Consider the following 10,618-nt stretch of genomic DNA (forward strand, 5'->3'; position numbering starts at 1 on the left):
AGCCTTGGTCTATTAGTGATGGAGTTAGGGTAGTTGGAAATCGAACTTGGATCTGTTGTTCTTCATCGCATAAGGAAAAAATGTGATGCTAAAAGCTTTGCAGCACAAGCATATAACCGGTCTTTTCTACATGTTTCTAGCGCTAGACGCTGACGTCAGTTCCTCAGCTATCTGGATCACAGCGGGTTCCACAGGGCAGTACACCAAGGTGGAGTCGATGGCTGTGCCTGTCAGTCACAAAAACAGTAAGAAAAATGTCTTCCTCAAGTTACTTGAGTATTTACTATACTGTATGTATATACATCAGTATTTACCTTAAATTACTGAAAAGAATTAAATTTTGTAGTTGAATAAAATGACGTATATAGCTTAAACATTGTACTCTCAGATTTTCTGAAATTAAAAACTGTTTTTACATTTTTTGCGGTTGAAAGTATTTGCTTATACAGTATTTTTACAGTAATGAATGTTCTGTGATATCTGAATCATGTAGTTTACTCAAGGAACTGCACAGTTAAGGATAATTCATTAAAAGCTCAGTTTGAACAAAAGCTTGCACTGAGCTGTGCATGCGTTTGCTAAGAGTGCCACTGCTAAATGTTGTTCTATCAGATGGAAGCCAACAGACACCTTAAAGAAATTGAAATTATGTTGGGTAATACCCAAAATTCTAATAACAGAGCAAATATTGTGTTTGTGTTCCATTTACGTGCTTTGTTACTGCATGTTAAAATTTCTTGAAATAATATCTGAAAATTCTTTACAAATTCAGAGCCCCTCAAACACACAGCTTCTCCTTACAATCTCCAAGCAGCCAGTGTACTATGCTTGGAAAGTGGTGCTACAAACACTGCTTAATTCGATTACAAATTCACACACATACTGTCTGAAACCGCTTGTCCCGAGCGGGGTCGCGGGAAACTGGAGCCTAACCCGACAACATAGGGCATGAGGCTGGAGGGGTAGGAGACACACCCAGGATGAGACGCCAGTCCGTTGCAAGGCACCCCAAGCAAGACTCGAACCCCAGGCCCACCAGAGAGCAGGACCTGACCAAAAACCTGCTGCGCCACCACACCCCCCCATTACATGTACAAAGTTTTTGCTCCAACATGAGTATTCTAATCCTTGTATATTGCTGTATGCACAGTGTTCTTGATCATGTACTTGCTCTGCATGTTCTCCAGACCTGATCCAGATCTTGACAGCTGTGGTGGAGGAGCTGAAGGTCTCCATGAGAAAGCAGGTCAGTGGGGCTGACCACCTGTACAGTCTACTCAATGCCCCCTGGCTCCAGTCTCTGCTCAAGGTCAGTGGATAGGTGGTCTGCTCATCTGTTTGCCCTTGTCATCTCTTACCAGAATGTAAGACATGTTCAAACACAGGGTAAATGTTGATTGGTGCGTTGTTCATTGTAACCATGGTGACATGATCTTGTAAAAATTGTTACTTTGACATCTACAAAAAAATTATTCTACGTAATTCTGTATTCTGAACTATAAGAGTTAAGATACTTTGTCATTGTATGCAGTTCAACAAAATTACACAAAATGTGTAGCTATTTACATTTATTCATTCAGTGGAAACTTTTCTACATTGAAAGAAGAGCTACCGTAAATCCCTGCAATCATACACCCAATGATATAGCAGACCGGTGCACTACTACTTGAGTTTTGAACCTGTGGCCATGTGGATGCCTGTTCCTGAGTCATTTTTCCTTTCCACAGATATACGAGTGCCTCCAGCTGCACCTGAGCAACAGTCCTGAGCCGTATCTGACCTACGCTTCAGGACTTTCCCATCAGGTGCAATGCAGAATACACACAGTGCACATTGCACAAACCTTCTGCTTGTGGGCCTTATGTGGCATCCTTATAAATTCTCTTCCAGATGATGGTTGACTTGCAAGGACTGGCTAACCCCTCCACTGAGGCCACAGAGCTTTACAGACTTCTGCGAAACCCACACCTTCAGGTGAGATAGCCCCTGTCTATGGACCTCATACTGTCAGTATTTTAATCTCAGCGATAAGGAGGAACCTCCAGGGTCTAATCAGAACACCCTCTGATTGCTCTCTCCAAAGGCACTTCTGTCCTCCCACGACATGGTGGCCCAGAAGGATTTCAACCCGGTTCTGCCACCGCTTCCAGACGACCTGCCTAATGAGGAAGAGGCCATGAGGATTGTGTGTCTGGTGAAGAACAACCAACCCTTGGTGAGGATATGTTGAGGATGGAGGTACTTCTACAGGACATCCACCATTTCTACAAAAACAATGATGTTCACGTACATCATTAGTCAGTCTGCATTTGTGTCTATTGACACTGTGGCATTGGGGAAAGCACTTGGTATGACCTCGGCAGAGTGAGCTCATTTTATTCACTCATTTATGCAGATGTATTTATAGTGTCCATCTTTACCAGTGCTGTCATGTTCTGAAGTGTAGAAATCAAAGGCGAGAGACTGACTCTGAACTAGTCAGGTGAGGGGACTGAGGTCTTGGCTGTAGGATGGCGTTGAGCTTGGCTTTCTGTCCAGATTTAATGGAAGAACCTGGTCTTAATGCCAGTTATTTTGGTGGTCAGACTTGCCCTCTCTGCCAGCCCTGGCCTTGCGATGTTCAGACCCCTGAGAGAAGCCAGGCTCCTCCTCTCCCTCCAAAGGGTCGTGCCGGAGAGGCGGCGCGGAGCCGTTGGAAGAGCTTGCGGCACTTCACAAAGGGGATTCTAGCCAGTGGCAGAGGCTTGGGACCTTGGAGCCAGGGGACCACTGTTGGTGGGGGTAGCCGTCCATCAGCAAGACCGCAATCTGCCTCACTTCCTGGCTCACCCCATCCTCCATCCCACTTGCAGTCAGCAAGCAGCTGTAAACTGTGCCAACAAACCAGTGGTCTGTGGAAAGGACGGGTAAACCGTTCTGCCCCCTCAATCTGCAGTGCTGTTCTCATTGGTAAGGCCTCAAGTTTCAGAAAATCTCTCTTTTTGTGGAAATCACACATTCTCATATTTTATTCTGTTAGCTTTCAACATTCTCCTCACCACATTCAAAGTCCCACTTGACCTGTCTGCCGAGCGGAAAAGATGCTCAGGTGCTGTGGATGATCTGACACCAAAGTCTTTCCCATTACGTACAGAACCATTGACATTCCCCCTCTTTTCTGAACTTGTCCATTAATCTCAAACTTCTTCCTAATTCTGAGCTTCCAAAGAGAACAAGTCAGTTTTCCCTGGAAAATTGTGATTAGAATGTTTTCCATGATAATTCTGATTTGATGGCTGAGATCACGCTGCAAGCTATTTGTCTCCCCAGTCCTCAACTTGTTTGTTGATCTACTTTTCTCCTTGTGCCTGTCTTCTGGAGATGACGTGATTGAGGAGGTGGACAGCGAAGAAGAAAATGAAGAGCGCAGTTGTTTCACACCGCTTCATCAGGACAAACTGCCCTGCCAGCCTGTCAGTCCGACTGCCCCCTACTTCCCAAGTTACTACCCTGCCGTGGGCAGCTATTGCCCCAACAGTTGTCACCAAGGGCACCCAGGCTTCCACAGACATGCCTTCACAGCTCCCTCAAGCCCCAAGCAACACCACAGGGTGGTGGGTCTTTCCCCAGGCCTGGACACAGCAGTGGCAGGGAAGTTGACCAAGCAGGAGAGCCTGGACGAGCTTCGGTCGGCAGTGCGCACGGTGGCCAGTGCGGTGCAGCTTGGCAACCAGGACATGCGTGCGCTTGGGCGCCAAGTGGCTGAAGCCACTGAACTGGTGTCAGGGAGCGTGCAGGAGAACACACAGGCACTCAGCCTGCTTGTGGAGGTGGTGGATAAGCTGCAGGGTCTTGTCGCAGCTGGAAAACAGGCAGATGCTTCCTGCCCTGCAGCACTCCACACGCCTCCTTCACACCGCTCCCGCTGCTACTCCTCCTCCTCTTCCTCCTCATCGACCTCCAGCTCCTGCATCACCTACCAGGATGGTGCCGCACATCCGCTGTCCGCCTCCTCCCAGCCAGTCTTCTGCCATGCTTTGCTCAAAGAGGGCATCAAGAAGAAGGCCCTTTCTGTTCTCCCTAATGGTCCGTCGGGGTTGCGATCAGTGCCGGACCACACCAAGACCGGCTGCCTTTTTGGCAAAAAGAAGAAGAAGAAATGAACCAAGATCCGGCTCTCCTCGCTTCTCAATAACCACCTGCCTTCCCTGTGAAGACGTGTGTCTTCTGGAGGAGTCCTCATCACAATGGCAGAGGTTTAGTCTACGTTTTCTTGATTAAAGAAAATTGACTCGGGTACCATGCCCCTAATCCTCCGTCACATGTTGTTCACTCGTTCATCTTGCATTTTCACCTTCTCGCCTTTCCATGCACCAGTGCTGTTCTTGATTTTCTCAGCTCCTTTCATCTCCATTGTTCTCCTTCATACATCAGTCATGCCTGATTCCTGAGCAGTGATGTTCGTCTGCCACATTTCATTCCTCCTTCCGCCGACTCTTACCTCATTCAAAGTCTGTTTGACATTTTTTCTCTTTTTGCTCCATTAAGGAGACATTCAGATTCTGTGACTGTGGAAATGAATCACAAACCCAAACCCTCCGCAGGTATTGAACACAGGTGTCACATGCTACTACAAGAGGTGAGCTCTCACCTCAGACAACATTCTCACTTCCTCAGCATCTGCAACAAATCGCTTCTTAAAGTCTATAAAAACTATACTGTTGTGTTCACGTCCGAAGGGTGCAGTTTGTGCGTCTCTTAACGATGACATGTCTGCCTTTCTCTGGTCAGACAGGAAAAAGTTATATTTCATCATTGAAAAATTGCAGTTTGAAAGCAGATCTGTGCATATTTATCATGTGCCGTATTTGCATTACTTATGTGTCGAAACGCTTCTCACCATACACCCACATGTGCCACTGTCTCACAGCTTTTATGTAAGGAATAACTTAAATTTGTTTGTCTTTGTTCACCCATAGGGGGCAACTATAAAGAAGAACGAGGTGACGGGTGAAATTTTTGTGGCGAGGGTGATCCACGGGGGGCTGGCAGATCGAAGTGGTGAGATGAGCACAAGTAATATGTCCTCTTTACACCTCCAGGCTGAGTCTTTAAAGCTCCTGTGTGTCTCCATCTTTTTATGGCGATACAGTTTGTGTAGGTGTGGTACACCTATTCTGTATGTAGTGTGTGCGTCATGCTGGACTCACAGGTCTGCTGAACATGGGAGACAAACTGGTGGAGGTGAACTGGCAGCCCGTGGCAGGAATGGACCCTGAGCAGATCATAGAGATCCTGGTGAGACTCCCAGAATGCCTTGTTGTATACAATGTGCAGATACTGTAAATCTGGGTTCAGCCACTGCTTTTTTTTTTTATACACACTGCTTACATACTCTACAGACCCAGAGTCAAGGCACCATAATGTTCAAACTGGTTCCCATGTCAGACAAACCGGTGAACACCCCTGTCAAGGTAAGGCACCCTTTACACTGACCTTTCACTCTTCTGTGATTTCTTGAGACTCATGGATCTTCATGTGGTGTTTACTTTAGTGTTATCATCCCTCATCCTCCTCACTTGTTGAATAAACTATGAGTGTGGCATCGTTCCCTTACCTCAAGGTCCTTTTTTCTGCATCTTTCACATTTTGCACGGGACCCCCAGCTGTACATGCGGGCCATGGTGGACTACTGTCCGCAGCACGACCCAGCTATCCCGTGCGCTGATGCAGGAGTGGTGTTCCACAAGGGTAACGTGCTCGAGGTTGTGGACCAGACCGACGCCCTTTGGTGGCAAGCCAGGAAGCTGCCCAGCACGTCAGCCTTCGCCGGCCTCATTCCCTCGGCTGAGCTGCTGAAAAGGTGGGCCGAGGAGAGCGTTCACAGCACGTGCATTACTTCTCGCTGTGTGACCTTTTTCATTTTAAATTCAGCCCTGTTAAAAAGAGATCAGTGCCTCAACTGAATTTGCATTTCCCATGGTACACTTTTCAAACGTTATAGATACCGTGTGTCTGTAGACGTTACACCTCTGATCCTTTTGTCCAGAAAACAGAAAGATTTCTGGTGGTCGCCACCACTCTTGACCCAGACCTGCATTGAAATCTGTGAGTGGAAAATCGTGGTAGCCTGCCGCTCCCCCACTTTACTGTGTCCACCCCCCATTTTTAACACCGGCCCTATGGCGCGTAGCTTCCATGTCTGCAGGCGTGTTGCCTGACCTAATGGTGTCTGTTGACCCTTCACCTCCTGTTTTTCTTACTTGTACTGACAAGTGATTCCGAAACATTCCCACTTTGAATTAAATGCTGGAATGAATTGTAAGGCCCACACATTACTGTGAGTTTTGCTTTGTTTCCTTTTCCTCCTGCGGACCTCAAGTGAGTGCTGCTGATGAGCGTGAGTATCACCGTGAGAAAAAGTTTGTCAATTCTGTATGGGATCCACAGAAAGTGACTAAGGATTTTACATGTGAATGTGCTGTCCATTACTGTAACTACTGTGAAAGATCATAAATATACTTTTCTTTTTTCTGATCAGAGGAAGATATGATGGCTATTGATGAGAAGTGTGTTGAAACGGGTAAAAGACTTATGAATATGGTTGATTATTAGATGTTATTATAGGGTAATGAATTCACATATTTGCTTATTCTAGTAACAAATTTTTTTGCGTTACAAAAATCCTCACAACATCAGACACACTAGTAGGTCAAAAAGACAGTGTGTTCAGTTTTCAGTCATTTTATCAAAATCCTTTGTTTACAGATGAGGAAGCTTTTGAATCTGGTAGGTAAGTCTTTACTTGAACGTACTGACGTGATACGTACATGTATTCAAGCCTTTCATGCATTTGTTGAACTTTCTGACTTTTTAGTAACCACCAAACCCCACCTGAAATTACAGTAGAATGGTTCTGTAATGGTTCTGGTGGACCCTTCAAAATGGAGCACAATAAACGGTACTATTCTTTCCCTAATCTTCTATAAATATACCCCTTCTCAACTCTTTAATTTTGTATTTGCATGCAAGAGGAGCTCAAAGAAGGTGAGTATGTCTTTTCTGTGTAAACTCCACACTTCATACATTCCAGAGAAATCTCAGCTGTGCCTGTGATGCATTTCTCACACTTTGCTTGGCTCTTCCTTACAGACGAGGGTGAATTCAGCAGTAGCGCTGAGGGTATCTATATAGGTATGTGATCCACGCCTACAGTGAAATACCGAAAGCAAACCTTCGCAGCATGTCTTCAACAGTAAATGCTTTTGACAGTGATAGTTTCACGTACGTCCTTTGACAAACTGATAAGGCAGGCCTTCGCTCGTTGGCTGTTGCAGCGGGATTCCGGCGCAGCCTGCGTCTCTGTCGCAGAAAGTTGGCCAGCCTCCTCCATCAGTCCAGGGACAACCACTACCCGTCGAGCAGCCACAGCGCCCTGACCCATCCGTACGAGGAGGTGGTGCTCTACCAGCGCCGAATGCAGGACAAACACCGGCTTGTGGTACTTGTGGGTGAGGCCCAGTTGTGTGTGTCTGTTTTTTCAAAAATACAACGTAACTGGTTATACTGCCCATGTGGTATGTGTGTTGATCCCAATATTGGGCCCTCTTTCCTAGGTTCATCAGGTGTTGGCGTGAACGAGCTTCGCCGACGACTCATTGAACGCCAGCCTAAGATTTTCCAGGGGCCAGTTCCACGTATGTAACTTAACTCCAAATGTCTGTGGGGGTCTTGGACCCTGGGCCACAGCATGCTGGTGTACTCTTCTTGATGGACATTAAATGATGTTGAAACTTCTGAGATTGTAAATTTATGTTCTGTGTGTAAAAGTACTTTGCTAAAACTACTTAAAAATCAAATAAAGAAGTTGTTTCTCTGTTGTCAGTTCCAGTTTGTTGGGTAGTAAGGTTTACAAGTGACGATTTATGTCTAATAGTGTACTTTTTTAGGAATGTCAGGTTGAGTATGAGGGGGCAGTAGGTGCACAATGATTAGAACTGTTGCCTTGCAGTCAGAAGGACCAAGATTCAAATTCATGTTCCTGCTGTAGTACCCTTGATCAAAGTACTTACCCTGAAATGATGAAGTAAAAATTACCCAGCTGGATAAACAGGTGAGTAGCTTAATGTAAAGTCCTAACAGTGTAAGTTGCTTTGGGGAAAAATGTTAGCTAAATGAATGAGTAATAAAATTATTATTTGTGGAATTACATTTATTCATTTTGCTGATGCTTTTCTCCAAAGTGACATACAGTGTTAAGGTTACGGTTATTTACCTACTTATACAGCTGAGTAATTTTATTGGAGCAATTTACAGTAAATTCCTTGCTCACGGGTACTACAGCCAGAGGTGGGGTTCAAATCTGCAACCTTTGGACCCACAGGCAGTCGCTCTAACCACTATGCTACTGGTTGTCCCGTATAAATATCCTGCATTCATGTTTACGTTGATATTTTTTAACCCCACCCAGACACAACACGACCACCCAAGAGCTATGAAGAGCCAGGAAGAGAATATCATTTTATTAAAAAGGAGCAGTTTGAGAACATGGCTGACACTCAAAGGTAGTTGGCTTGTTTTAAGGGTTCTCTTTGTCTTCCTTTGTGCTTCTGTGTCACAGTGCTGATGATACTTAGCTCCTTTTCCTCTTGGTTTCAACTCTAGATTCTTGGAATATGCAGAGTACAAAGGCCACCTGTATGGCACCAGTTTCGATGGCATAAGAGATGTCCTGGACAAGGGAATGATTTGCATTGTAGACATTGAACCACATGTGAGTGACACGAGCCCATCTGTAGAGCAGTCGCTAGGATACGACACAGTGGCGACTGTCTTAACTAAAACCTGTGTGTTTCACAGGCTATTCCGTCCATCAGAACACAAGAATTTAGGCCCTACATCATCTTTGTGAAGCCGCCCAGTTGTGCCCGTATGAGGAAGACCAGGAAAAATGCCCAGATCATCACCAATTACTTTGTGAACAGGCCTTTCAAAGTGAGCCTTAAGTGTGTATGTTCAAGTTGACGTGAACGTGTTCAGCACACTGTCAGAATCTGATTAGATTTACACCGAGGTTTACCTAAACACAATCAACATTTTTGCGTCAGAGGTACTTAGGTACTCGTGGGTATCACAAGAAAACTTGTCGATTTTGCACAGCAACTAAATATTCTAACCGGATTGTATTACCTGATTATGAAAGCGTAAAAAGTAGTTCTCTAAGGTTACTCTGTGTTCTTATCTCAGAAATTGTGCTCTGTAAATCTCAAGCACTGGCACCTCACAGCCTGGGTTCTAAGACTGAAAAGATCTTGTCCTAATGCTTCTCGAATTCATCTGAAATACGGGAATGAAGTGAAAGAAATGTGAAACATTCACTGTAAAAACCTGGAATGGTGAATACAGTGGCACTGGGACACCCCCCGCTGGGTTAAAATGGATCTGTGATAGAACATCTGTGTGTTCCCATCTCAGGAGGAGGACTTCCAGGAGATAGAGGAGGCTGCGAAGAAGATGGAGGCTCAGTATGGTCATTTCTTTGACCATGTGCTGGTCAATGATGGGCTGCAGGACTCCTGTGAGCAGCTTCTTTGGGTTACAAGGCGGGCACAGGATGACCCCCAGTGGGTTCCTGCTGCATGGCTGCAGCCCACAGGCCAGTCCTGAGGGGACGGACGACAGGCGGCGGAGGAGCGAACTGGATGAGGGACACAGGGGAGCAGGAATATGCAGTACAAGTGGCTCTCAATCAAAGCGGCGTGCACATAAAATAAACAATAATGAAAGTGGATTAAAATGAGTTCCATAAAAGGAATCCAATCACATTTTTTGATCTTTTGTGTTATGGGCTTTGATAAAAATTTCAGATACCTACTTTCTATGCAATTTATTTTGGCTGATATTTTTAGTTATGACATAGTTTTTTTCACATTTATACAGTGACTTTCTTGATGTTTTCTTCTTTCTGTACATCTGTATTGATTCAGCAAATGTGTATTTATTACTTTGGCTGAAGGTGGTATCCATGATTTCATAATGGTTACAGATTGTGCCGCTTCGGTACATGAAACACCTGAACGTTCGGTGAAATTCTAATGAAAGTATTACAGATACTATGAGAATTTGCATGTGCCTGCCAGTGAAGATTTCTACAAATATATTATTTCATATTATGTCAGATCATACTGTTCAAAAGGCAACCCTATAGTGCTTTGTAAAGCGATTAAATCAACCCAGAAGCAGGTAGCATGACCACATCACTGGTTTCCGTACGTTACAAATTAAATGTAACAAGTCTAACTAAAACGTTCGTTTCTTTTAATGATTTCAAGCGCAAGGTTGGTTCCTTTTGTTGTGTTCTAATTTATTTTGTGTGTTTTGTTTGACTATGGGTCAAAATAGTATTTTATCAGTACGTGATGAATTAATGTCCTTTCTCTGAATTAAATTTACATAACATATTCTGACTCTGATATGCAGTATCTATCACGCGTACTATCTGCGCCTACGATAGAAGAATTACGGTCGGTGTCCGAATTTAAACTTGCGCACCGCGTTTATAGTACAAAAATTACGGTGTTTTCGGCCGTCATTTAACCCGGAAGTGAAACATGATGTGACCCTAAAAAAAAATAAAAAA

General features: G+C 44.7%; 1 protein-coding gene across 1 annotated transcript; it reads left to right on the plus strand.

Annotated features, from left to right (window-relative positions):
• Nucleotides 1–130: 130 nt before the first annotated feature.
• Nucleotides 131–10,595, plus strand: mpp4b (MAGUK p55 scaffold protein 4b). Its single transcript, XM_029258146.1, has 21 exons — nt 131–245; nt 1,188–1,309; nt 1,728–1,805; nt 1,891–1,974; nt 2,084–2,215; nt 4,959–5,040; nt 5,192–5,277; nt 5,382–5,453; nt 5,646–5,842; nt 6,029–6,087; nt 6,362–6,379; nt 6,521–6,562; nt 6,748–6,768; nt 7,012–7,026; nt 7,132–7,173; nt 7,317–7,490; nt 7,596–7,676; nt 8,450–8,543; nt 8,644–8,752; nt 8,839–8,973; nt 9,454–10,595. The coding sequence occupies exons 1-21, from the start codon at nt 131–133 to the stop codon at nt 9,643–9,645; spliced, it is 1,950 nt and encodes a 649-aa protein (XP_029113979.1). The 3' UTR covers nt 9,646–10,595.
• The last annotated feature ends 23 nt before the right edge of the window (nt 10,596–10,618 follow it).

Source organism: Scleropages formosus, chromosome 14 (genome assembly GCF_900964775.1).
Source record: "Scleropages formosus chromosome 14, fSclFor1.1, whole genome shotgun sequence".
NCBI lineage: Eukaryota > Metazoa > Chordata > Actinopteri > Osteoglossiformes > Osteoglossidae > Scleropages > Scleropages formosus.